Source organism: Pseudogymnoascus verrucosus (assembly GCF_001662655.1).
Source record: "Pseudogymnoascus verrucosus strain UAMH 10579 unplaced genomic scaffold scaffold_6, whole genome shotgun sequence".
Taxonomy (NCBI): domain Eukaryota; kingdom Fungi; phylum Ascomycota; class Leotiomycetes; order Thelebolales; family Thelebolaceae; genus Pseudogymnoascus; species Pseudogymnoascus verrucosus.
This window is the reverse complement of record NW_017263657.1, coordinates 217,200-241,511: the sequence shown is the minus strand read 5'-3', so window position 1 is coordinate 241,511 and position 24,312 is coordinate 217,200. Positions and strand designations below refer to the sequence as shown.

Genomic DNA, 24,312 nt, shown 5'->3' with positions numbered 1-24,312 from the left:
TTTGGCGTCAGGTCAGGGGGTGGCTTGGGGTATTGATTGGCTGGGGCGCGTAAAGTGCGGTCACGACCACCACGCGTTTTTGGACAGGGCGGCTGGGGGGTTCGAGTTGCTCACACGGATGGATGAGCACGCTATGATTGAACCAGTGTGGGTGTTTGCATTAAGTAGCGTAAGGGGAAGTTGTGGTGGTCGTAAAATGGGTGATATGTCGTGCAGATTGGCTGTGGAATCAGGGCCGGAGTATGTGTTGTCTCATATGTGCGAACTTTTTATGATATTCAAACCAGCCTAACGCCGAGCAGATCATGGTGTGGATATATGTATCTAGGACTTTCATGGTCTCATCATCTAGCCATGATTAAATACAAGTACGCTTCTGCCGTGTGCAGCAAAAAATATAGCAAAGTTATATGCGAACCCAGCACAAGCCATTTAACGCCATCCCATTTCTCCCCCTTGTCATCGAAGCAACGATTTACACTACTGGTATTTACGCAACTAGATTTTCAGTCAGTTATGTCCTCGACCAGGACCAAAAAGGGGCCGAAAGAAGGGATTGGGGTACTCACATCAAGCGTCAGCGTATTACTCGAATTAGCATCCTGGTCCCTGTAAACCCCCACCAAGCTCTCACTCCCCTGGAACAAGCCCGTCTTCAAACTAATCACAATAAACTGCATCCCCGGATTGGCATGCTCACGGATGTAATTCCGGATCTTCTCCACATTCGCATTGTCCAGCGCAGCATCCACCTCGTCCAGCACGAAGAACGGACTCGGCTGATACGAGTGGACCGCGAAGAGGAGAGCCAGCGCCGCCATAGTCTTCTCACCACCGGAGAGATGCTCCATGTCACGGAAACGCTTGAGCGGCGGCATGGCGTGGTACTTGATACCGGAGAGGTACGGCGCATCCGAGTCTTCGATATCGAGGTAGGCTTGCCCGCCCAGCGGGTACGCCGCCGAGCGCGTGAGGTCCTTGTAGACGTGACTGATCTGCTCCGAGATGTGGGAGAAGGCCTTGTTGAAGAGATTAAAGCGCTTCTCCTTCACCTCCAAGAACGCGTCTCGAGAGTCGCGAGCTGCCTTGCGCGCGTCTTCGTAGTCCTGCTCTGTAGTCTTGAGGCGTGCTTCGACAGCTTCGAGACGGTCGATAGCGCGCATGTTGGGGTTGAGCTTCTCGAGAGCGGCGTTGAGGGCTGCGATCTGCGAGAGGAGCGTCTCTTCGATGTGCTCTTCTCCTGATTCGGTGAGGTCCTCGTCCAGTTCGTCAAAGTCGATCTGGATGCCATCGTTGATCAGCACCGGGTCGACTGCGTCACCCTCGTCAACGTCCATTGCATCGGGGTCGACATCAGGCATGTTATCGACAGGAAGGCTTTCCAGGTCGCTAGACCCGTCGGCTAATGGGATCCGAATCTGCTCGAGCTTACAGCGACGAAGCTGCGCGTAGCGACCGGCCGCGGCACGTTGGGCTTCGCTCTCCAAGCTGGAAATAGCCCTCTGCACAGTGTCCACATTCTTGCTTCGCTTCTGCAGTTCGTCGCGGGCTTGGACGACCTTTTCGTTCTTTTTGGAGGACTTCTGCTTTGCCTCCGTCAATTGCTCTTTCAAGACCTCGATTTCGGCATTGTCGACATCAAGTGATTCTTCCAGCTTTTCCTTTGAGGAATTGTACGTGTCAATGTCCTGAGAAAGGGAGAATGTCTGGTCTTCAAGGCGCTTGAGGCGAGCCTTAGTGTCATCGACACGAGACGTCTCCCAAGTCAATCGGCTCGTGAGCTTCTGCTTCTGAAGTTCGAAGTCGTTCCGCTTTTGAGCAGCTTCTTGTTCCAATGTGCCCTGCTGGACTTCGTAGTCACGAATGTTATCGTAACCAAGTCTCTGACAGAACCCAGCAAACACCTTGTCCTCAACCTTGGAGACTGCATCCTTGAAGTTCTGGACAGACTCCTGGAGAGTCTGCAAGGACCCAGCTTGCTCTTTATACTTCGGTTGAATATCACTGAGCTGTCGCTTCTCATAATCAAGCTCCTTCTTCTTGCTTGCAAGGTTTTGCTCAAATGCAGCGAGTTCACTCTTGGTGTATGCCAGCCTTTGCTCAAGGCCTGACAGATCACTTTGCAGAGTCTCTTCAGCGGCACCTCTGCGATTCGCCTTGGGCAGACTATCCAGCTCCGTCTTCATCTTCTCGAGCATCTTCTCGAGATTTTGAACATCTTGTTCTTCGAAGCGACGTTTGCCGCCCTTGCCCTCGGCGCCACGACCACCAGTCATCAAACCAGCCTTGTGAATGACGAAACCTTCCAGTGTTACAGCCTTCACTTGCATGCCCTTGTCGTAGCAAATTTGCTTGGCTGTGGCAAGGTCGTCACACACGATCGAGTTACCACAAGCATATGACATGGCTCGTTCAAGCGTAGAATCAAAGTCAATGGTGTCAATTGTCAGGCGTGCCTTTGAGAGTCCCTTCAAGTTAGAGTTAACCGCATTAACCTTGATGTTGTCCAAGGGGATGAACGTCATTGGGGCGCGGCGCTGATCTTTCAGATACTGAACGCATTCAGTTCCGGTCTTCTCGGTATCAACGACCACAGAATCGAAATCGCGGCCCAAGGCAGTGATGACTGCTTCGTCGAATTTCTTCTGCTTTGGCTTACAGAGTTCACCGATTCGGCCACGAACACCAGGGTATATGCGCTTCAGCGCCGTCACGATCTCCTTCGTTCTGGCCTCCCTGTCGTTCTGGCGCCTCCCATCATTCGCAAAGTCGAGTTTCTTGACGATATCCTCAATCTTCTCTTCGATTTCTGTGCGCTTCTGGTTGACACGTAGACGTTCGGACTGCAGAACATTGTACTCCTTTTTCTTGCCGTCGATGTCTTTCGTGATCTGCTTCATCGAAACCTTCATAGCATCCCTTCTCTCAGTGATTTGGCTAGCTTCCTGACCGAGTTTCTCCACCTGCGATTGCGATGATTGCACCTTGCTCTTCAGTGAATTGACAGTAATCTCATCGGTCTTCAGCTGCCTCAATAGGTTGTCCAATTTAGCTTGATTTGTTGACGACTGGTTGATGACCTGGGCCTTGAGCTTGTTGTACTCCTTCAAATCATCCGCGCTGAGTTCCTTGCCCTGTTTCTTCATCTGCTCTTTCCACTGTGTCTCGAACAGTTTGTGCGCTTTGTCCACAAGTGCAAGCTCCTTCTTGGCACTCTGTATTCCAGCAAGTTGGCTGTCACGCTCTTTCGTAAGGTCGCTAATGCGCTTCTCAACTTTCGCCGTCTCCCTTTGGACGTGCTCTACCTTTTCATCGATGGGGACGAGACTGTTCATCTTGTGCTCGACATCCCTCTCCTTGCTTTTGATGCCACGTTCAACCTTACCCACTTCCTTCTGTGTGCGAGCATGCTCTTTCCGCGCCTCATCAAGTTCAGCTTCGTATTTCCTTATTCCATAGCGGAACTTCTTTAGCTCCTCCTGATGTTTTGCGATCTCCTCCGACGATTCGTCGATGACCTTTTGAAAGTGGTATAATTTCCACAGAATATGCTTGACAATCGCGTCGTCACGTTCGTCCGCCTTGGCCTGGAAGTTATCCGCCTCCTTCTTTTGGTCCTGATATTGTTTAATCTCGGAATTGATGCCTCGGCGACGCTGTAAGCTGTTGTTCTGGTTTTCTGCCGCCTCTTGAGCCTCAGTTTCCAGACGTTCGTATTCAGCTTTGTGTTCCAAACTTCCAGAGATCTGCTCGATCAGGCGGGTAAGGTCTTTCGGAGATTGCGACGCGATGGCTTCAACATCACCTTGGAAGACCAAGAAATTCCGTGCCTTGATGAGAATATTTTCCGCTTCGAGGGCTTCATTATATTGCTGGGCCGTGACGACCTTGTTGTTGATTCTGTATTCGCTAGCCCCCTGGTTTGTGATTGTGCGCTTCCATTTCAGTTCATCTCCAGCATCATCCTCGTAGACCGCCATAACCCATGCGCTCTTCGGATCATTGCGCTCGGATCTCTGTAGGTCCGCACCCTCGCCATCGGAATTCGCATCTCCATTTGCGTCGCCATTTGCTGCCGGCGCATCCGCTGATCCGTCATCGTTGATTTTCGAGGTCTTAAGGACGCGACCACGGTACACGAGGTCTCTGAGGTGCGTTGAACGAAGATGAGATGACTTGATTCCTAAAACGAAGGAGATCGCGTCCATGCTGCAATATTGTCAGTATTGTCCCTCTTTTATGTCCCTCATTATTCGATGCGACGTACGAATTTGATTTTCCGGATCCATTGGGCCCAATGATGGAGGTGAAGTATGAGTCGCCGAACAGAAGGGTATGATGGCCCTTGTAGGACTTGAAGTCTGTCTCATAGTCAGATTGCAAGTTGCCGCACGATCAATATCCGAGATTGGCTTACTGAAGAGCTCGAGGCGGATGAGTTTCCCCATTTTGAGAGTTGCGCTTTGCGGGGTGAAGTCGTGTCAATCAGGTACGGGTAGGTTGTAAAGAAACACACATAGGTGCTTTTTCAATTTGGAGATAGATATAGTCGATCCGGTATGTGTCTCGGAAGAGTCGAAACGAGCCGCTTATACGTATGACCCCGAAAAGCTATCGGATTCGTTGACGTTTATGGATACCAATGCGCGCGCCGTCGCGAACAGTCGCGGTTCTCGCGATACGTCCTCGAGTCCTCCGACGCGAATAGGTAGACGTCACGTGATGTATATATTTCTCAGCCTCGCCCATAGCTGTACGTGAGCAATGATTGGACGCTTAACTGGGCTACAAGATATTTATTCCTTGTATCATTTTACACAACAGGGTTGCGCCATACAAAAGCCACAGAAGTATCACATGTCTCGCTGCCTGGTAATTCTCCAGAATAACAAGAATAGAAATATCCTAAAAGATGATTCTTGAGTCAGGTTTTCCAGCTTTTATTCATAAGTACCAATATGTATAGAACGCGCTTTGTAAAATGGTGGCGTTGGCTGGAGTTGGTGTGGCCATTATGGCCGTCATCAGATCCCTCGGCCCTTGAGACACTCTTCAGCCTTGACCCAATTACATCTGCGGCTCGCAGCACGATTTCATTTCCAACCTCGACATCCAGTAAATGCGCCTCCTTTCAACCTCAGCGTCTGACTCCACATGGCGGGTGATCGATAACTAGCATGTTAAAGAATACGTTATACTAGTTCTTTACACGCCATATATCGACCCTTCCAGCTTTCTTACTCGTCAAACTTGACGACCATCTTCCAGCCAGATCCCCTTACTGCAGCTCCCACACTGCAACCTAGACTTCTGTCCCGCAAAGAACCAACCCACCCCAGCGGTTCACCGTTACCCCTCAAGAGTAACTGCCGAGTAGCTCTGTATATATTACTATAAGTCAGGGCTCTATCGTCGGTAAGTTGAGACCCCTCTTCATTTTCACGCGTCTCGTGCCTCAAGGGTTTCGCGTCTTGGGGTTATAACATCGTCGACGTCACCAAGATTATGGCTGACCTTTTAGTTCTCAGGGGCGCCGCAGTACTCCGACGTATCTCCTTTCCAGACCGATCACACAAACACACACGAACACTCTCTGAGATGTCTGAACCTATACCAATACCAGGAAGAGGGGGGGGAGCTGCCACAGATGGCGCTGGGGAGTTTGCGGTTGGCAGCCCAGAATCCTTTGCCAGTGCATCACCACCTAATGGCAGGCATGCCTCTGCGTCTGAAGGAAGTCCGCGTCTATCACGAAACAATTCATTCTCGGGAAGCAGTTCTTATCATGAAGACTGGGAGGCCATCCCACCGCTGGACCGTCTAAGCGTCTTTGACCTCCTTGACAACTTAGCTCTGCCGTCACAACTCGAGAAGCTTCAAAAGAATCTCAGCGCACAGACAGAAAAGGTCCTCCGGCAACGAAATGCGCTTAGGTCTCGAGGCAACCTTGCCAAAGACAAGGTCGTGGAGGAATGGAGGAGGCGTGTGCCCACCGCCGATGAACAGCTTGAGAAATACCGCAGGCGGATGAAGACCAGCGTCGACAAGCTTGGGAAACAGTGGAACGATACCAAAGCCGTGACACTGCGCGAGAAGTTCTCGTTCATCTTCGGTGTCCTCAATATCCTCATCAGCGGCTACCTCATCGGTGGGCGCCCAGAGTGGTTCCATATCTGGTACACGCTCCAGCTCCTCTACTTCATGCCCATCCGCTTCTTCACGTACAAGCGCCGCGGTCTACACTATTTCCTCGCGGATCTCTGCTACTTCGTCAACTTCCTCCTTATGCTCAGCATCTGGGTTTTCCCTAAGTCGAAACGTCTTTTCATCAGCACGTACTGCCTCGCATTTGGTAACAATGCGATCGCCATCGCTATGTGGAGGAACTCTCTCGTCTTCCACTCTCTCGACAAAGTCACGAGGTAAGTTCCTACACTCCATTCACACTCCATTAATCAGCTAACCCTCCCAGTCTCTTCATCCACATCATGCCCTGCGTCGCCCTCCACTGCATGGTTCACCTCCTCCCCGACGAGCTCCAAGCCTCCCGCTTCCCCGCCCTCCACACAATCCGCACCTCCGCCCCCTCCTCACCCGAGCACTACACCCTAGCCGCCATGGCCCTATGGTCCACCCTCCCCTACGCCGTCTGGCAACTCTCCTACCACTTCCTCATCACCGTGCGCCGGCGCGCCCAAATCGCCGCCGGCCGCCCAACATCCTACACCTGGCTCAAGAAATCCTACGCCAAAGCCTGGATCGGCCGCGCCGTCACCTCCCTCCCCGACAGCCTCCAAGAGCCCGCGTTCATGTTCATCCAGTACACCTACGCCCTCGCCACCATGCTACCCTGCCCGATCTGGTTCTGGTACCGCTGGGCCAGCTCCATGTTCCTCTTCGGCGTGTTCACGTGGAGTATCTATAACGGCGCCACCTACTACATCGACGTCTTCGGGAAGCGCTTCCAGAACGAGCTCGAGGAAATGCGTAAGGAAGTCCAGAAGTGGCAGAGTAGCCCGGATCTGGCGATCGGGACACCGCCCGCTGAGGCGGCGAAGAGCCCGCTTTCCTCAGGGGATGAGGGGGCCGCGAATGTGGATTCGATTCCGCTGCTGAGTGAGGAGGGGCAGGTTACGGGGATTGATGGGGGAGCGAGGGATGTGGCGAGGGAGAGGAAGGTTGGGGAGTTACCCCCGTTAGCACAACCGGTGGTTTGATTATGATAGTGATGGTGCATAGTGCGATTTTGTGTATGTGTACAGTTAGCTCTGTTGCTTTGGGAGCGATCGATGAATGACGTGCGTGCGTTCTTGCGTTTCACTGGTGTTTTTCGGGCGGCCTCTCGCAGCGGAATGGGAATACAGGATGTGGATATTTGACGCTTTGATGATGATGGGGGGGAGGGGTCCTTGACACTCACTATTTCCCGGTTTTCTGGTTCAGGTTTATTCGTATACCCTTCATTTCTAGCAACCTTGTACGAAACTCTAGTAGTTATCCATAATATCAAATTGAAATAATTATCAGAATATATTAAGACCAAAAATGAGAACTGCTAAATCGCTAAAACATTATCACCAAGATATATTACCTCCAGCCCAGCCCTTGCTCCCCTTGTCGTTGCTTTTCCAACAGCTCACGAGTATCCAAAATATCAGCACGCATTTTGCCTCCCTGACCACACATGCGGGCTCCTCCTCAATTATCACCCGCACCCTTCCCCTCACGCTTCATCTGCTCAAAAACCGCATCCAAAACCCCCACCAACTTATCAGTAATCAACTCCACGTCCTCCTTCGTAACATTATACGCCGGCGACACAATAACATGATCGCCCTCCCACCCATCCGCCGTTCCCTGCCCCGGATAAAACGTAATATTAAAAGGCTCCTTGAGCGCCACATCCAACATCCTCCCTGCGACACCCCATGTCTTAGGAAATGGCTCCTTCGTCTCTTTATCCCGCACGAATTCCACGCCCCAGAAGAGACCCTTGCCCCGGATGTCCCCCACGTGGGGGTGCGATCCGAGTTTCTGTCGGAGGAGCTGCGATAGGTAGGCGCCCTGTCTCATGACGTTGGAGAGGAGGTTCTCGCGCCGGATAATGCGTTGCACGGCTAGTGAGGCGGCGCAGGCGACGGGGTGGGCTTGGTAGGTTTGTCCGTGGATGATGCCGCCGCTCCCGGCTTTGATGGCGTTGATATACTGCTTACCAGCGATAACTGCTGCGATGGGTTGGTAACCACCTCCCAGCCCTTTTCCAACCATCTGTAGATCAGGAAGACAATCCCGCTTTGGGTCGCCCTCGACATGTTCACCTTGCCAGGCGTGTAGTGTGCCGGACCGCCCCATACCGGACATGATCTCATCGAGCATGAATAGAGCGCCGTATTTACGACACACCCCCTTCATAGCTGATAGGTACCCGTCGACGTAAGGGACGCAACCGAGAGCGGCACCGGAGATAGGCTCGCACACGAATCCTATGACGGTGTCGGGCCCGAGGCGCTGGAACTCGTTATCTAGCTCGGCAGCTTTTCGTGCGACGAAGGCAGCGTCGGATTCGTTGGAGAGGCGTTGCCGGTAGGGGTTGCAGGCTGAGACCCAGGAGATGTTTTCGGAGAGGATGGGGGTGTAGGCCTCGCGGCGGGCGACGTGGCCGGAGAGGGAGAGTGAGCCAATGGTGTTGCCGTGGTAGGAGTGCTCGCGGGCGATGAATTTGGTGCGTTGGGGTTGGCGGGGGGAGAGCTCGTAGAAATATTGTCGTCCCATTTTCATGGCTGCCTCTGTTGCTTCGGAGCCTGGAGGGGAATGTTAAAACATTGGAAAGTGGAAGCGGAGTGGATGAGGACTTACCAGAGCTGCAAATATATACCCTTGACATGAGATTGCCTGTGCCCCGAATAATCTCCTGGGCGAGAGTACCATTAATCGAGTTCGTGAAAAGCATAGAATTGCAGTATGAATTGACATCCATTTGATCCAGCATGGCCTCCTTGACCTCACGGTTACCATGACCCAGACATGCCACTGCAGCACCACCTGTAGCGTCAAATATCTTGGAGCCGCTGCTCATATGAAGATAGTTTCCCTTTGATCCAATAACTTCAAAGGGGACCTCATTTAATGACCTGTCGATGAGGCAACGAGGGGCCTCGACGCCGTTTGCTCCATCTTTAACATCTTTAGCCATGTTGAGCTTAGAGACGACACCCGGTGAAGTTGCTGAAGGGGCCATAGTGTATGTCCCACAGATGATTTTCAGGAGTCAGGCCGGAGACCGAAGGGAAAAGGGTGACTGGGTTGTGATAAAGAAACGTGACAGCAGGAATGTCAGATAAAAACAGCGGGTAGATATCCAAAGACGGTCCCGTTCTTGAGAAGCTGCCAACAAGTAGGAGATGATCTTGGAGAAGGAATCGAGAAATAGCTTCAAACGTCCAAGGAGAAGAAGGTATTTATCATATATCACGGACAGAACAAAGCACAGTAGGGAGCAGCGAGAGACTGATGATTCTGTGGATGGGGGAAGAACGAGAGTACTTATATAATAATTGAAGGTTAGGGACCAATGTTGACTATCTCAAGGCAACGTCCCGTCAAGTGGCCTTACCTGCTTGGCTACTACTGTGGTAGCAAGTGGGGGAGGCGGACGACAGTGGAGCTGTGTATCGTTCAGCTTGACAGTCTATCAGCACAAGCACTTTAAGTAGGGTATACCAAAGGGGGGAGGGGAGGGGGAGGGGGGGGATAGGGATGTACTATGTATGGTTTGGTATAATGGTACGATTATGGGTGGGAAAGGTGGGAAATGGTGGGAAAAAGGCAGGAGCTGGGCAACCAACCCCTCTCATGCCTTCTGCCGGGAACGGAAGTTGTCGGTGAAGTCCCACCTGTCGCGGGCGTTGCGGGAGTTGCGCGGCCATGACGGGTAGTGTCCCCATGAAAAAGGCGAAGACGATGCATCTGTCCACTAAGCCTGCCGAGTATCCCCATAGTACTGGAACACGGTTCATACGGATCACCCGGATCTGATAGGGATCGGCTAAGTTGAGGGTGAACCGTCGGGTCTTTACCACATCACCGAACACACACTCACTTTCCTGCGGAATATAAAATATGACGAGTCATTTTCTGCTTCACTACTCAAGGTTTTCTGGATGCATGATCCTATGATCTTACATACCTACATACCATACCAAAATCTGACAGGCAATGCCTTGGATGTTGGATGCTGGATGGACGGCCAAATTAAAAATATCCTGCCTATCCAGCTTGGCTAGGAATGGCATCAGCCCAGCGTGGGGTGAGTTTCTCATAACGTCGAGTCAGGTCATGTCAGGCAAGGTCAGTCAAGGCGCTTGAACCCCACGGTCTCCACTACACCCTTTATTCGCAGGAAAGGAAGGTCAAACGGACCTACTTCCGGTTACTCTACTTTCTATTACCTTTTTCTACTGATTTACTGATCCCCCTATGGACAGATATCTCGTTCACCGTCTTTTTCGTGGATGGCCTGACCTCCCTCGTGCGCTCGACCTACGACTAGGATGCCTCTACCGCTCCAGCACCACAGCAAACCCCCTCCCGGATGCTCCGACACACTCACAGCCAGTCCGGTAAGCATCCGGCAGGGCAGAGCTGCAATCGGTCAGAGGACTCGATTGCTTACGGAAGCGGACAAACTGACATGCATATGACCGTGGTCTTCTCAGATCCCAACGGCGTGGTAAACGCGTGGATGGTAAGGGCATGTCACTTATTGAACCCGTTGCACGCACATTAACCGCCTCAGCTTTCTCGATGTGTAGGTGACACAACATGCTCTGTGCATCTTTGGGTCCGGCTAGCTCGTCCTGTTGGACCGCCGCTTCCTTGTCTACCACGTATAGGAGGCTAGTTGCATGGTCAGGACCACGGGGAAGGGCCAAGTATTGCTCTAGTGTTAAAGATAGCCAGTAGAACCTGTTTCAGGGACTCAACAGGGCGGGTAGGCTACATCGGATCACAGCATTACGAGTTACAGTACTCGAGAGAGAAGAGCATCATGGTACGGCGGTACTATGGGCTATGGCTATGGCTTGATGCTATGCCTCGGGTGTACCTCCTGAGGACGAGAACGCACTGCATGCCGTCCCACGCGGGGTCCTGCGTGTCATTCGCATTTTTGGACCAGGATTTGATTTCCCCCGAGGATGAGGCGGCCCTTAGTAAGTAGTGTGTAGAAGGAAGGTGGCCATTAGAAATTTACTCCGCAGTCTCGGCCCCGCCGCCCCCACTCGGGCCGTGACTCGAGGCGGTGCAGTGTCGGATCGGTGAACTCCTATGCCGGCCGATGCACGGCCTGAACGCCACGGTGATGAGGGGCAGATGTATGTCTCTGACCAGCTTTTTCCAGCCCAGCAAGGGGGGGTTCCCCGGCCATACTTCTGCGCCTGCATAGGATAGGAGAAGGGATGTCCGGCTACGATCGCACATCGCATGCTTACTTCTCACTCTTAATAAAGATCAGATGATGCACGTCGCCATTGTTGGCTTTTCAGCCCTTATCCAAGGCTGACGAGTATCCCAGTCCAGCGTGGCCTAGACCCATCTTGGATACGACGGCAGATGCACAATGAATCTAGAGCTTGTTTCCGATGGCCTGTTTTTTGAAACCTGCGATACTGGAATAGGCGGGAACATGTCAATTATCAGCCCCCATAGCTCAGTTGGTAGAGCGCGGCACTAGTATGATTCGCGGTCACGTGATCTGACATGCCGAGGTCTACGGTTCAACTCCGTATGTGGGCATATCCTTTTGTCTTGTGAGGCGTGTTTTTTGATAACGGATTCTGTTGATGATAGATTGAGTTCGTGGAGGGCGGGGTCACGAGATGCTCTTTGTTTTGTTGTGTTCTTGCTTCACTGGAGAACACGTCGATTTTCCACATACTAGTCTTGAATGCTCCTTCCCTTTTGAATCCGCACGAGTTTCACGGTACTTTAATAACCAGAGTAAATTGCACAGACACAATTAATTATAATCAACGACGAAGGAAGTCTAGATCATTTTCTTGTAGAACAAACTACTGAGATTACTACTCCATAAGGACTTACACTATTTCTCCGCATTTGGTCCCTCTAAGTCACGTGCTGGTGACGACAGAATCCGATTATGTTTATCTGGTCTTGTTGGGCCAATCACAACCCTTTCCACAGGATAAAACGAGCGAAACTTTACAGAAAATGAAAAAAATGTAAACGGACTTGGCTATTGGTGCCGCCTAAAATATCGGAAGAGGGACTGTCCATAAATAATAGTGTGTTTACAGGCAAACGCTATTTCCATACAGACGTTTAATCACTTCAGGGCTGGATTCCGTTATCATTCTCTTTATTTACGAAAACGTCTTATCCCCCCCCAAAAAAATTATTAAGAGGGGAAATAGGAGCAGGCTGGGCCAGTGCGCTCTTTCACTTTAATCGGAAAAAGTCACGCGCATAGCGTATACGCGACGACGCGAACCTGCCACTTTGATTACAGACCCAGACAGGAATTTCACCCAACTAAACAAACCGGAGGCATGAGTCGTGCAACAAACTAGACTTTATTGTCCAACACACATTCACCAACCCACTAGAGCCTCAATCACAAAAACTATCCCAAAGTTTGTACAAGTCATCGGGGCGCAAGAAGGAGCCAACTCTTGATTGCCGCAGATTGATGTAAGAGGTCCGTATTGAGCGAATCCAGTCCTTTGATGGTTTCCGGGTACTGTCTTAGATGACCGCCACTGGCGCAGAACCCCCAAACAACACTTCCCTGCGACTACCCATCCAGACTCAAATAAACCAGTCTGTCGCTCATACTAATATACTATTGTTAGGACTTTGACAATACAACTACAGGCGACACAATGCCACCTTCCACGAAACGCACCCAGCGTGCCAAACGTGGGCAGCCCATCAACCATTCTGACGACATGGATACTACCTTGACGTCCCCAGCGCAATCCGCGAAGAGAAGAAGGGTGAGCATGAGGTTTATCTTGTTGAGGGAAACTGCTAACTCGCTCGAAGACAAAGGCCGAGATGAACAAGTCCGAAACACGCGCCCCGGAGCCTGTGAAATTGCCCACCAGCCAAGCAGAACTGAACATGAGCGACGAGGACCTGGTGTCGACCGTATCACAACATCTGTCTATGCCAGATCACTTCGTTCAAGTTGCGCGCGACCATGACAATCATCACCACCAAAGACAAAGCAAGAACGTTGCTGCGTACGCCAAAGTTACCGGAAAGGACTGGACGTTCTACGTCAAGCGTCTCCGGACCAACATTGGGCGACCACCAGAAGGATATATCGCACCTCTCCAGGACGAGAACGCCCCAACTACCCCGGCGGTGAGCAATGAAGGGGATGGCATGGAATTGCCGGCGGCGCCGACGGAACCAAGCAGGATCCATATCGATATTGGACCTAACAAGCTGGTCTCTCGATTACACGCCGAGATATACTTTGACAGCCAGACATCGCAGTGGAACGTCATCGTCAATGGGCGAAATGGCATCAAAGTCAACGACCAGCAGGTCCGCCGAGGCCATGTAATGAAGCTCCAGAGCGGGGCAGTCATTGAAGTAGCCGGCGTCGAGATGATGTTTGTTCTACCAACGGACGATCAACCAGTCGAAATCGATGATAAATATCTCCAACGAGCGGGCCTTATTGCCTCGGATCCCTTCCAGAGCGAGCTGCCGATTACAGGCAACTTTCTTGCTGCGGCGAACAGAGGGAAAGCAGAGGGAACGTTGGGATCTAACCATCCAACACTGGCACCTGCACCTCCGGATTACAAGAAGCCAGACACCCCAGCTAAGCAGAGAGCGAGGGGCCCTATTCCTACATCCTCTCCTGCGTTTGGACGTGCTGGTGGAACCATTATTATGAGCGCGGATACGATTGATTATCAGAACGATGCTACGTCCCATATTAAGCCGGCTTTCACCTATGGGCAGCTCATCAGCCAAGCTCTCTACACATCCGAAAACGAGATGGCAACTCTTAACGATATCTACGAATACATGAAACGAAATTACGCTCACTATCGCCGCCCTGAGTTCTTCAAGGGCTGGCAAAATTCCATCCGCCATAACCTCTCCCTCAATCCCGGCTTCAAGGTTCGCCAGCGCGGCCCAGAAGACACCGGTAAGGGAGGGTATTGGTGCTTCACTCCCGATATGCGTGAGCACATGATCTCCGATGCTTGGGGCCCAAAGTCTGCACGCAAGTCCCCTCCAAAGCGACGCGAGACCTCTGGAACTCCACGTTCATCACCAGGCCCCAAGATTACCAGGACTGTTCATGGCCCGGGTGATAAGGAGGGTGGCTCCCCGTCAAGGAGGGTTAAGAGAAGTCCAGGTGGAAGCCCCACTATGCGCGGTATCCCTCCAAACGGATCTCAACAGACCCCGGACCGCCTGAAGCTTCCAAGACCTCTTCTAGACGAGGAACCCGGTGATGGCAGCCCGTTACCGAGGCGCCGAACAGGCAGCAACAACCCGTTTGGGATAGGCGAGAATGCAGCCGAGTCTCCGGTCCTGTCATCGTCGTTTGCCCAGGAAGAGGGCACGGCATTTCTAACGCCAGCACCCGTACGCAAGCACCCGCACTTTGCTCCACCGAGCACAGCGCAGCGACCCAGCCAACACATGCCGACGTCGAGTCCCGCGCCGTTCTGGCGTTTCGCAGAGCTTGGGAATACACCGAGTGTGATTAAGGGGGCGCAGGGCGGGCTGGGGTTTGATGTCAGCCCGCTCCGCGGACTTGGTGGGGACGCGCCGCAGAGTAGTAGTCCCGCGCCGAGGAGGCGGAGGGAGAGCCCTGAGAGGTCTGCGGATGTGAAGGATGATAGGGAGGATGAGGAGAGTGAGGGAGAGGAGCCGGCTTTTGATTTGACGAGGTGAGTTCTTCCAGCACTGTGTTTGATAAAATAAAATACTGATTGATATTTAGGGGCTTTATGAAGATCAGCAAGTACCATGCTTCGGCTGGGAATGGGGCTCCGATTGCGAGTGCCAGCAAGGTGCAGCCATAGTTATCTATCATGCATCAACCCGCAACAGCCTGCTTTGCCACAGCCAGCCACCGCCAACTCACGATTGCCGTATATGGAGAGAGCCTTTTTTGAAACATCCCACCAGATTCATTTTTTGGACCAGCACCAACCAAGCAAACATTGGTTTTACCACTCCACTATCTTCATCATCAATCAAAGAGAAATTCGTGTTTAGCTGCCCGTTGCTTTTTATCTACCCCATGGTTTTACTGTATATTTACAACACCACGATTTTTATTTTTCTGGACTCGCAACCAAACTTTGGCTCTGGCTGTGCTGCTCGCTCGCGCTAGTTGCTTGCTTGCTATTATACTTGGGCATACTTGGGCATACTGTTGTACTTTTATGGGGCGCGCGGGGATTATGTTATGATTGGGATTGAGATTTGACGACGGATTTGGGAGGGGGGTGCGTTGCTATTCTTGGGATGGGGCTGGGGGGGTGTGTGTGGGTTAACGCTGGTTTTTTGTTTTGGGGGACTGCACTGCAGGGGATGTATTTATGATAGGGGATTGTAGCAATTACATCTTGAACCTCTGACTGATGTCTCGTATTCTTGTGAAGTTGAAAATGCTGTTGTCATTGATATGTAATAATTGCCTTAGCAAGAGATAGAAGCACTCCTAGCCCCATTGGTCAAATAAAACTGCCCATCCTTGTTCGCAATAGGAGTGCAGGTAATCCCACTATGCTGCACCGTCGCCTTCCCATGACAATCAGCGAGCTCCCAGAACTTGAAGGTGCAGCCGGGCTTGTTGTTGTATTCGTCGAGAATGAGGGCACCATATAATCCGCCGGTTTTGAAGTCTATAGGGGGTTTTATATTAGCATTTCACTTGTAGATAAAAAGCTTCCAAAACCTTGCTTTAGGAGTACGATTTTTTATATTTCGAGTAATAAGAAAGGGGAACTTACTCGTACAGCTCCCAATAGGGCGGTCTATGCGCTGGTCTGCGACGGGGCCATTGCAGGCACCATCTTTATAGACGACGAATTCGAAGGGGTTGGCGACAGCGAGAGCGGCCAGGCTGGCTATGGCGAGGGTCTTCACAGGTACGAGAACCTGTTTGAATTTATGAGCATTAAATTGCAACACATAGCAGGAGTAGCGGGGGTGTGTACCATTTTGAAATTTGCGCAGTAATTGAGCTGAATTAAAAGTTGGATATGTGATTTGGATAATATTTCTGTATGATAATGGATTGGACAAACTGATATTTATAGTAAATTCTCACCATAAATGATGATGCATCTAAACTACACAATCAGAAGTAATATCGTGCTTACTGTATTATAACGGGTCGGGCGATGAACCAGGCTGAATCAGCTTCGTATTATTTATTATTTACATATTTATTTACGTGGTTTTGCGTAAGCTCACCGTATTCTCACTGGCTTTGTAAGTTGCTTCGGCAGATGCATCTCGCGCACGACGAAGTCTCTTAAGCATCCTCGAGTTATTGCGTTGTCAAAACGAACCATTAAAGGTATGCCAGCACCCAGTTATAATTTTTGCAGCCTTCGATCTGGTGTCTCTAGAGGGAATGGAGTCTTTGGGATGCACAAGGTGGTTGGAATAGAAAGTCTTTCAGTAAAATATTGGGATATCATCTCTCCCGCTAATGTTTCTACCTGCCTATTCAAAAGACAAATATGAATATAATATGTAATCTAATCGTCAAGTTCTTCGCCCATGTTTCAGTCTACATTGCTGATCCGGTATCACACACGCCTAACGCCTCATCCTCATCCTCATCCACATCTTCCAGCTATCCAATTGCATCCAACATAGATCAAGCACCAACACCCTCTCCCAACCTCCTCCTCCACCCCTCACACACCTCCTCAAACCCCCCCACCACCTCCCCACAAACCCGCGCACACTCCCTTTTCCCCAGCCTATCCCCCCACCCCCCCCTCCTCAACCACCTCTCCCCCTCCTCCCTCCTCTCCTCCTCCTTCCTCAACTCCTCCACCATCTCCTTCGCCTCCCTCAGCCGCCTCGCCGCCACACTCGTCGTCTGCCGACTCATATGCAAACTATCCCCCACCCCCCCCAACTTCTCAATCAGCTCCCCCGTAACCCCATGCAGCCCCGTCAGCGCCACCAAGCTGCTCACATCCGGCCTCGGCATCGCCTCCCCCAGCGCAGCCAGCAACGGCAGTAACTCCTCAATCGACTCCTCATCCAGCGGCGCATTCATCGGGCTAATCAGCGGATACGTCAAGCTGTGCAGCGTGCGCGTCTGATGCATCAAATGCGAGCTCAGCGCCGTATTCGCAGTAATCAACCTTGTAGCCCCCGTCTCCACGCCTCCCTGCCCACTCAGATCCCGTAAGCTCTCCACAACGCGCTTCACCACCCCTGAGCGCGCGTCCCCGTTATCCTCTAGCCCGCGCCGAGCGAGCGACTCGATCCCATCGATGCGCGCGAGTAGGCTAGTCGGGAGCCCAGTCTCGGGAAGCGACGACGACGACCCGTAATCGCTCCCGTCGTAGTCGCTAGCTGCGCGGCGGTGGCCGATGGGGTTGGGAGCGAGGCCCTTCGGCGCGGGCGATCCGGAGATGGAGACGCCGCTGTCGCGCTCGCGGGGCTTTTGGGAGGGATCTTTTGTCTCGGTATCTGAGTCGGCTTCGTCTTGGGAGTCGGCGTCAGCGTCGGCGAGCTCAGCGCCGATGCTGGCGAAATTCATGTCTGGCTCGGCCTCATCTTCGTCGCTGGCCCAGGCGTCTGCGAGTTCGTCGGCGAGGTTCCCGAGGCCATTTGAGGCGGGCGCGCCGGGGGAGAAGGGCGCGTCGTTGAGGGAGTCGGAGCGCAGGAGGCGGCTTCCTGGGGATGTGGGGGTTATGGAGGAGATTGAATTTTTGGAGCGGTGGGAGGCGACGGACTGGCGGCGCTGGGAGGACGGCGCGGGCGAGATGGAGATAGAGAGGGCGGAGGGGCGGCGGGAGTGTGTGGGTGTATGGGGCGTGGATGGCATGGTAAGGGCGTGTGTTTATGTTGTTGTGCCTGGACGGCACGGCGAGGGTGGGACGACGCAGAGGTTTGTCGTGATAACGAGGCGGCGTGGAGTGCACATGCGATATATGCGTGTTCGTTTGCTTACAGGGCGGTCTGTGGTAGTTGTCGACGCCAAGGTGAAGGGCCTTTTCGTGCGCGCTCAGTTAGGTGTAGGCGGGAAAGGGAGTTGGAGGCTGCGATGTCATTTCCGTGATCGTCGGTTTTGATGTCCTTGCATTTCAAAACATATATCACCGTTGCGCTATGCCACCCATAATTCGTCCGTCGGCTTTGATGATTGGCGGCGCCTTTCGAAACTTGGGGCCTGCATAAATTATCACAAGGTCCCCTAAATTACTCCAGATGCATGCACAAAAAGATAAAGCACGTGACCGAGATTTTATTCTGGGCTATACTCTCCATTTGGAGCATCTCTTCTCTACTATCTTGGTGTCACTGTGGAATCTGCTGACAGCAGTGGATATGGAAGTGAGGGGCGCGTATTCATAATATTTCTGTGGTCGTCCACTGTCATATAACTCCTCCTTGACCGTGGACAACGCCTGTACTATGCCCATCCCTTTCCAATGCCATACAAATGCTTCAACGTGCCGCAGCCGCATCGAGCCCATCTAAAACTCCCTGTGTCTCCTTGACAAGGTCCTTTCTGACCTGCCTGGCCTCTGGGTCTCCCTCCGTATCAACTCCATCCAACTTCAGTAGTACTTGGGTCATGATCGTCTCCCCCAGCTTCTTATGCTCGAAGTCCTTCTTCTTCGGGTCTTCTGGTGGGTTTGCCGTGTATACGATACAGAGCGGGAGGATCTTCGTATGGAAGTCCGATGCAATAGCGTTCAGTTTTTCTAACGGTGTCTTCGGAGCATTAGCTGGCGAGTCTGTCCGTGACCCTCCTCCAGCAGCCCCCTGCCCCTGCCCCTCCTTGACATCGTCTTTGTCGCTCTTCTTCTTCGACTTGCCCGACTTGCCCTTCTTGCCCTTCTTATTCTTCTTCTTCTTTGAATCCTTGGACCCACCGGTCCCCGTGTCGCTGAGACCCGAGTCCGAGTCGCCAGCCTGAGGCTCTCCCACGATGCACAAGACCTCAGACTTATCCTTCAAGCCATAGTCGCGGCAGAATGCTTCGTTGTCCTTCAGCTGCTTCCCCTTGTATAGCAGTTTTATAGGCCTGTTTCTGATGCCAAGCACCACCATAGCACGCTCTCGTACATCCTGAACGAGCAGCTTCCCATCGCCGATGCTGAATGCCGGGAACTTCAGCGGATATGTGATTCCCTTGTTCTTCAGTAACAGCACATCGTCCTCTAAATCGCTCGAGGCTGGCGGGCGAGACAGCGGGTCATATGCTCTGCCTGGTTCCGCCAAATCTTCCGATGTGATGTAGGAGAAGTCGTCGTTAGTGATGACAGGCGGGGCGTGAGATCTGGAGCTAAACGGCGACAAGCGTTGCCCTCCAGTCCAGAAGCTAGATCCCCAGCGACTCATTGAAACGATAGTCGCGACAAGGACCAGTGTGGTTCCGGCAAGACCAACCGGCGTATTAAGGTACGAGCGTTCAGCGGCCTCGTGGATGTAGTCTCGAGCGGGCTCGGGAATTTGCTGATAGGCGCTGTTGACGCTGACGAGGGCGGCGTCGAGGTAGCTCTGCAGCGAGTCGGGCAGGTGTTGAACCAAGGATGTGAAAGTCGTGGCACCTTGCGATGCCACTGCGCGTGAAGCCACCTTGACTTGGTTAGATGGAGACCCGCGGCGGGGGGTTTGGGGAGGAAAGCGGTCAACGCCAGCGAGGGCGTGAGCGCTTTTTGGGGTGACGAGGGGTCGTGAGAGGAGGAGGTTCGACAAGCGGGATGTGCTATAGTGGGGGGTGGGGTGACTGTTGGCTGCCGCGATACTTAGTTGAGTACATGACTGGAAATATTTCCTGCGAGACACCTGGCGGGCGTCGTCAAATACAGGGATGCGCCAAGGTTAAAATTCGGGGAAGCGAGACATTGGCAAGGCTGGGCTTAGGGGCCTGATATGTTAACTATCACGTCACGACCCTAACTTTTTATGAACATTTTGTGAAATATATCCCGCTCATCTCAGCCTCGCCTTGTGGCTTTTATCTTTATCCTCCCACTGTCTCTGATCCAGCCCACCACCCTCAACCCTCTCCGGCGCAAAGAGAACCACATCCAACCGCCGCAAAGATGACCTCCATCCGCCCCTTCCACGCTATGGACGTCTTCAACTTCAACACCACCAACCTCGACCCCCTCACCGAGACCTACGGCCTAGACTTCTACTTCACCTACCTCGCGCGCTGGCCCCACCTCTTCAACGTCGCCGAAAGCCACACCGGCGCCATCGACGGCTACAGTACGTTTCTCCATCCCCCCATCCCCCCAATCTACGGCACCATTCCCAGCTAACCCCTCATCCAGTAATGGGCAAACTCGAATCCTCCCCCGCCTACCTCCGCCACTCCCCCCACGCCCTCCCCTGGCACGCGCACATAACCGCCCTCACCATCGCCCCCCCGGCCCGCCGCCTCGGCCTCGCCCGCATCCTCTCCCAATCCCTCGAGCACGCCGGCGACGAGTCCGACGCTTACTTCGTGGACCTATACGTGCGCAAGAGCAACGAGATCGCGATAGGCCTGTACAAGGGGCTGGGATACTCCGTGTTCCGGCGGGTGCTGGATTATTACAGTGATGATCCGTCACCCGGGGCGGAGGAGGGGAAGGGCGAGGACGCGTATGATATGAGGAAGCCGTTGAGGAGGGATAAGGATAGGAAGCATGTTAGGGAGAATGGGGAGAATTTCGAGGTCCATCCGGAGGATGTGTGGTGAGAGGGTGGGGGGGGAGATGGCATTTTTTTTTGAGCGAGGGAGGGGTGTGCGGGGAAGGGGGGTTGGAGATGTCGGAGATGTTGGAGCTGAGGTCCTTGGATATCAAGGCGCCTAACCGCCCGCTCGTTGCACGGCAGTCGCAGTATGCATGAGCCCGGAGGCACGAAGGGAGGGCGTGGGACTGCTACACAGACAGTGAGTTGGTACGTGGCGTTCGTACCGACGACGACGACGGCGGCACCTTGCACTGAGCACAGAATAGCAGTCTAGCTATATGCGATGACTGCACGGTTCCGAAGCTGCAATACTTTGGAGTTAAATCGTTGTATATAGGGTATTTGCACATAGACGAAGATACTTCATGCATATATCATGCCACTTATAATAATATGTGCAATTGTTACTCAAACATCACCTAATAGTGAATGGATGCCCAGCATCCTGATATCTATCCCTGAACTCCAGCCCTTGCCATAGCTTGCGCTTTACCCATCTGTCTTAAAACACCATAAAAATGCATACAACGCAATGCCGCTCAGCACAAACGCCTAATCCCATATCTCATTATTCCCAACTCCCAACCCAATTCCCAATTCCCTCCCCTTATACACAGCCTCTAACGCCTTCCCCACCGCCTCCAGATCCCCCAACATCGTAACATGCCCCCTCTCAGTCCTAATCCGCCCATTAAGCACATACCGATACCCGTACGGCAGCTGCGCATCCTTGGCCAGACATACCCCGTCCCCGCTCGCAAACGCAAGGTTTTCATACACATCCGCACACGGTATGGCCTCGCGATCATCCACCTTCGCCGCACACACCGTGGGGGTGTTCTTGGCGTAGATGATGGCGAGCGGCGGGTACTTGTTCGCGACCTCGGTGTCAGGGCGATGCGCGAGCTCCAGCTTGAATTGCTTGATAGCGGGGAGGATGCGTGTGAGGTAGGCGACGGCGGCGGGGCGGGGGATAGTCACGGTCATGGAGACGGATGGGGGCGTTTTGGGCGAGTCTGAGGATGGGGGAGTCGCATCAGGCTGTTTCTTTCCCTTCTTTCGCTTTCGCAGTGGGGATGTGACCTTTTCTATGGCTTTGGAGGCGGTGCTCTGGCTAGTTTTTGGGGCCACGCCTAGCGCTGGTGGTGGCGGCGAGGGGTTCTTGCGTGGTATTGTCAGACTAGTGAGACTGCTGGTGATGGCACTGGCGATAGAAGGATTTGGCGGATTCCTAGCCGGCATCGGTTGATCCGTGCAGGGTGAGATGCGGTATTTGATCCAGTCGTTCACGTCAAAAAAGTCAATGTGATAGGGCTCCTTAGTCTTCTTATCGATGTAACCATACCCGTCAAGTGGGAGGAGAACCAAACTTGTCCTCAGCGTGAAGTTGACTTGTGCAGTAAATATACGCTGGTTAAAGCCCACGGAGTCACCATTTCGGAGGGGCCCGATGATGTTAATGCAAGACTGCGGGACACCAGCGTATATGACGCCTGAAAATAGTTCTGGGCGCTGGTTGACGACATGGCGGGTGATGAGGCCGCCAAGGCTGTGGGCGATAACAAGGGCACCCTTCTCTTTGCCAGGCACATTGCATGGCAACCCTTCAAGGAACTCTTTCAGCTTGCGGCTGAGGAGGTGAGGATTAAGCCGCCAGTCATATCCGTAATCCCAGACACGTAGCTTCCCATTCTTCGCGTTCTTTGTCGCCCGTAACCGTTTTATTAGGCGGCGCGAGATATCCACCACTCCAATGTTCTTCAGCATCCCAGACGCATAGACGCTATCTTCCATTCGCTCATCGTCTTCATCTTCCAGGCCAACCTCCAAGTCTACTGTTCCAAGATTGAACCCGACTCCCACAGGGGGTATCCAAAGCGGGCGATCTGACGCTTTCGTTGATTTGAGAATTGATCCTCGGTAACCCCCCAAGATCACAACGTCACCAGTCAGCTGCTCTATGACATTATCGAAGACCGTTGGATTAATTTTATCGGACGACAGAGTTGGCTTAGCATCTAAGCTTTGCCCTTTCGTCTCATCGCCGAGAACATCATCCGGAGGGCGTGTCGTGTAGCCACTGATAGCATTGAATTTCTCCCTCAAGTTGGGTAAACTGGGCATTTTGAAACTCTTGTCTTGTAACGAATCACTTATTGCCTTGCGGCGGGAATTGATCATCTGCTGAGTGTTTTCAAAGCGGGAGTCATCGCCGAGGGAGGAGATGCGTGAGAGGGAGGAATAAAGCTTTGAATCGGAGATTACCCGCAGCAAGGGCGGTTCAGCCGTTTCATGGTCCGGGGTTCTATCTCCCTCAAGTGTGCTTTTAGACCCCATCTTATGAGGGCTGCCCGTTCGGACAACGTCGCTAGGGGTGGCACTACCAGGAGCTGGCGTCGCCTGGCCACTCACTTGACGACTTGACGAGTAACTACTCCCTCCTGTTGCCTTATTCCGTGCCTTCCGCAGGCCAAGTTTGATACTTCCAGATAAAGAAGGTAAAAGTTTCTTCAGGGACTCTCCGCTCCCTGATATCGACATTGACCTTCGCTTCGTAGATATCTTTGCTCTGAAAGATAACCGTTTCCCTTCTTTCCCTTCAACCACCGTCCCAGCATGCGACGATTCCGAGAGATCCGTTTTCTCCGACGTTGTAGTTTGCGGCACCGGCCTCTCCTCATCACTCTCAAGGAACTCCCCTCCCTCCAATTCCACCTCGGCGATGGATCCTGGGATAGTTGACTGCAGCGAGCTACGGCGCGTGAGCGCCCAGTTCATCGACACTCCCACCAGAGACTCTGCATCTTCCTCCGTCAAGTTCCGCAAATCAGCACGCTCTTCATCACTCCCCTCGTTTTCCGGCGCCGGCTGCTGCTGTGGCTCCGGTGCTTGGGTTTGAGCATTGTCTTCCGCTGCCGCCTGTTGCGGCGGCTTCAGTGATTGGGTTTGGGCATTGGCTTGCACTTCCTCCTCTAGCAGCGGCACTCCCGTCTCGACCAATGGTTTATCACTTGATTCTTCCATAGCCACGACATCCACTGGGAAGAAGAAAGATTGCAAGCAACAGTAAGAAATTCCCGGCCCCAGAAAAGCCGTTGGTAGTGTCCCCGGAAGGCGCGGAGGTTGGTCTCGGGACTAGCGGCACCGAGTATTATTCCAACATCAGTCAGCTGCAATTGTGTAGTCAATTGCTTCTGGAAGACAGGAGAAAGAAAGTTTGAAGATGCAGATTGTAGATGACAGAAAGGTAAACAGTAGAAAGTCCGGCTTCAGCCTCATAGTACTTGCCATGATGGGCGCGGACACAATAGGAAAGCGCGTACTTTCCCCGTTGGGCAGTGACGTTGACGTCAGCTTATAAAA

At 52.7% G+C, this 24,312-nt stretch overlaps 9 protein-coding genes across 9 annotated transcripts; 3 read left to right on the top strand and 6 right to left on the bottom strand.

Moving 5' to 3' along the window:
* Positions 1-257: 257 nt before the first annotated feature.
* Positions 258-4,664, bottom strand: SMC1 (chromosome segregation protein smc1). Its single transcript, XM_018271567.2, has 4 exons — positions 4,418-4,664; positions 4,268-4,361; positions 570-4,209; positions 258-498 (listed from the first exon to the last, which is right to left on the bottom strand). The coding sequence occupies exons 1-4, from the start codon at positions 4,446-4,448 to the stop codon at positions 481-483; spliced, it is 3,783 nt and encodes a 1,260-aa protein (XP_018133605.1). The 5' UTR covers positions 4,449-4,664; the 3' UTR covers positions 258-480.
* A 171-nt stretch (positions 4,665-4,835) lies between these two features.
* On the top strand, positions 4,836-7,538 carry VE01_02054 (uncharacterized protein). The gene is made up of 3 exons (XM_018271566.2): positions 4,836-5,415; positions 5,522-6,422; positions 6,473-7,538. The coding sequence occupies exons 2-3, from the start codon at positions 5,599-5,601 to the stop codon at positions 7,215-7,217; spliced, it is 1,569 nt and encodes a 522-aa protein (XP_018133604.1). The 5' UTR covers positions 4,836-5,415; positions 5,522-5,598; the 3' UTR covers positions 7,218-7,538.
* A 22-nt stretch (positions 7,539-7,560) lies between these two features.
* On the bottom strand, positions 7,561-9,921 carry VE01_02053 (uncharacterized protein). The gene is made up of 3 exons (XM_018271565.2): positions 9,763-9,921; positions 8,857-9,679; positions 7,561-8,801 (listed from the first exon to the last, which is right to left on the bottom strand). The coding sequence occupies exons 2-3, from the start codon at positions 9,236-9,238 to the stop codon at positions 7,699-7,701; spliced, it is 1,485 nt and encodes a 494-aa protein (XP_018133608.1). The 5' UTR covers positions 9,239-9,679; positions 9,763-9,921; the 3' UTR covers positions 7,561-7,698.
* Positions 9,922-11,666: 1,745 nt separating this feature from the next.
* On the top strand, positions 11,667-15,509 carry FKH2 (transcription factor). The gene is made up of 4 exons (XM_018271564.2): positions 11,667-12,715; positions 12,870-13,013; positions 13,063-14,942; positions 14,996-15,509. The coding sequence occupies exons 2-4, from the start codon at positions 12,900-12,902 to the stop codon at positions 15,075-15,077; spliced, it is 2,076 nt and encodes a 691-aa protein (XP_018133607.1). The 5' UTR covers positions 11,667-12,715; positions 12,870-12,899; the 3' UTR covers positions 15,078-15,509.
* Positions 15,510-15,672: 163 nt separating this feature from the next.
* Positions 15,673-16,380, bottom strand: VE01_02050 (uncharacterized protein). Its single transcript, XM_018271563.2, has 3 exons — positions 16,221-16,380; positions 16,014-16,161; positions 15,673-15,905 (listed from the first exon to the last, which is right to left on the bottom strand). The coding sequence occupies exons 1-3, from the start codon at positions 16,221-16,223 to the stop codon at positions 15,700-15,702; spliced, it is 357 nt and encodes a 118-aa protein (XP_018133606.1). The 5' UTR covers positions 16,224-16,380; the 3' UTR covers positions 15,673-15,699.
* A 288-nt stretch (positions 16,381-16,668) lies between these two features.
* VE01_02049 (uncharacterized protein) lies at positions 16,669-18,420 on the bottom strand. Its single transcript, XM_018271562.2, has one exon. It carries the CDS (start codon positions 18,077-18,079, stop codon positions 16,892-16,894), a length of 1,188 nt encoding a protein of 395 aa, XP_018133463.1. The 5' UTR covers positions 18,080-18,420; the 3' UTR covers positions 16,669-16,891.
* A 282-nt stretch (positions 18,421-18,702) lies between these two features.
* Positions 18,703-20,177, bottom strand: VE01_02048 (uncharacterized protein; the record flags this gene model as incomplete). Its single annotated transcript, XM_018271561.1, has 2 exons — positions 18,703-19,997; positions 20,165-20,177. 2 exons carry the CDS (start codon positions 20,175-20,177, stop codon positions 18,703-18,705), a joined length of 1,308 nt encoding a protein of 435 aa, XP_018133464.1.
* Positions 20,155-20,993, top strand: NAT3_1 (N-terminal acetyltransferase). The gene is made up of 2 exons (XM_018271560.2): positions 20,155-20,478; positions 20,544-20,993. Exons 1-2 carry the CDS (start codon positions 20,310-20,312, stop codon positions 20,951-20,953), a joined length of 579 nt encoding a protein of 192 aa, XP_018133408.1. The 5' UTR covers positions 20,155-20,309; the 3' UTR covers positions 20,954-20,993.
* A 351-nt stretch (positions 20,994-21,344) lies between these two features.
* On the bottom strand, positions 21,345-24,279 carry VE01_02046 (uncharacterized protein). The gene has a single exon (XM_018271559.2). The coding sequence runs from the start codon at positions 23,971-23,973 to the stop codon at positions 21,502-21,504; it is 2,472 nt and encodes an 823-aa protein (XP_018133462.1). The 5' UTR covers positions 23,974-24,279; the 3' UTR covers positions 21,345-21,501.
* Between the last annotated feature and the right edge of the window lie 33 nt (positions 24,280-24,312).

What these genes read in the sequence shown, in the direction of transcription:
- VE01_02054 (XM_018271566.2), top strand. Translation starts at nt 5,599, where the DNA reads ATGTCTGAACCTATACCAATACCAGGAAGAGGGGGGGGAGCTGCCACA. An exon ending in TCTCTCGACAAAGTCACGAG is followed by an intron (nt 6,423 to 6,472) that starts GTAAGTTCCTAC and finishes TAACCCTCCCAG; the next exon opens with TCTCTTCATCCACATCATGC.
- FKH2 (XM_018271564.2), top strand. Translation starts at nt 12,900, where the DNA reads ATGCCACCTTCCACGAAACGCACCCAGCGTGCCAAACGTGGGCAGCCC. An exon ending in AATCCGCGAAGAGAAGAAGG is followed by an intron (nt 13,014 to 13,062) that starts GTGAGCATGAGG and finishes ACTCGCTCGAAG; the next exon opens with ACAAAGGCCGAGATGAACAA. An exon ending in CCGGCTTTTGATTTGACGAG is followed by an intron (nt 14,943 to 14,995) that starts GTGAGTTCTTCC and finishes ATTGATATTTAG; the next exon opens with GGGCTTTATGAAGATCAGCA.
- VE01_02050 (XM_018271563.2), bottom strand. An exon ending in CCCTATTGGGAGCTGTACGA is followed by an intron (nt 15,906 to 16,013) that starts GTAAGTTCCCCT and finishes AACCCCCTATAG; the next exon opens with ACTTCAAAACCGGCGGATTA.
- SMC1 (XM_018271567.2), bottom strand. Translation starts at nt 4,448, where the DNA reads ATGGGGAAACTCATCCGCCTCGAGCTCTTCA. An exon ending in CATCCGCCTCGAGCTCTTCA is followed by an intron (nt 4,362 to 4,417) that starts GTAAGCCAATCT and finishes ACTATGAGACAG; the next exon opens with ACTTCAAGTCCTACAAGGGC. An exon ending in GGATCCGGAAAATCAAATTC is followed by an intron (nt 4,210 to 4,267) that starts GTACGTCGCATC and finishes ACAATATTGCAG; the next exon opens with CATGGACGCGATCTCCTTCG.
- VE01_02049 (XM_018271562.2), bottom strand. Translation starts at nt 18,079, where the DNA reads ATGCCATCCACGCCCCATACACCCACACACTCCCGCCGCCCCTCCGCC.
- VE01_02053 (XM_018271565.2), bottom strand. Translation starts at nt 9,238, where the DNA reads ATGGCCCCTTCAGCAACTTCACCGGGTGTCGTCTCTAAGCTCAACATG. An exon ending in GGTATATATTTGCAGCTCTG is followed by an intron (nt 8,802 to 8,856) that starts GTAAGTCCTCAT and finishes ATTCCCCTCCAG; the next exon opens with GCTCCGAAGCAACAGAGGCA.
- NAT3_1 (XM_018271560.2), top strand. Translation starts at nt 20,310, where the DNA reads ATGACCTCCATCCGCCCCTTCCACGCTATGGACGTCTTCAACTTCAAC. An exon ending in CGGCGCCATCGACGGCTACA is followed by an intron (nt 20,479 to 20,543) that starts GTACGTTTCTCC and finishes CCCCTCATCCAG; the next exon opens with TAATGGGCAAACTCGAATCC.
- VE01_02046 (XM_018271559.2), bottom strand. Translation starts at nt 23,973, where the DNA reads ATGGAAGAATCAAGTGATAAACCATTGGTCGAGACGGGAGTGCCGCTG.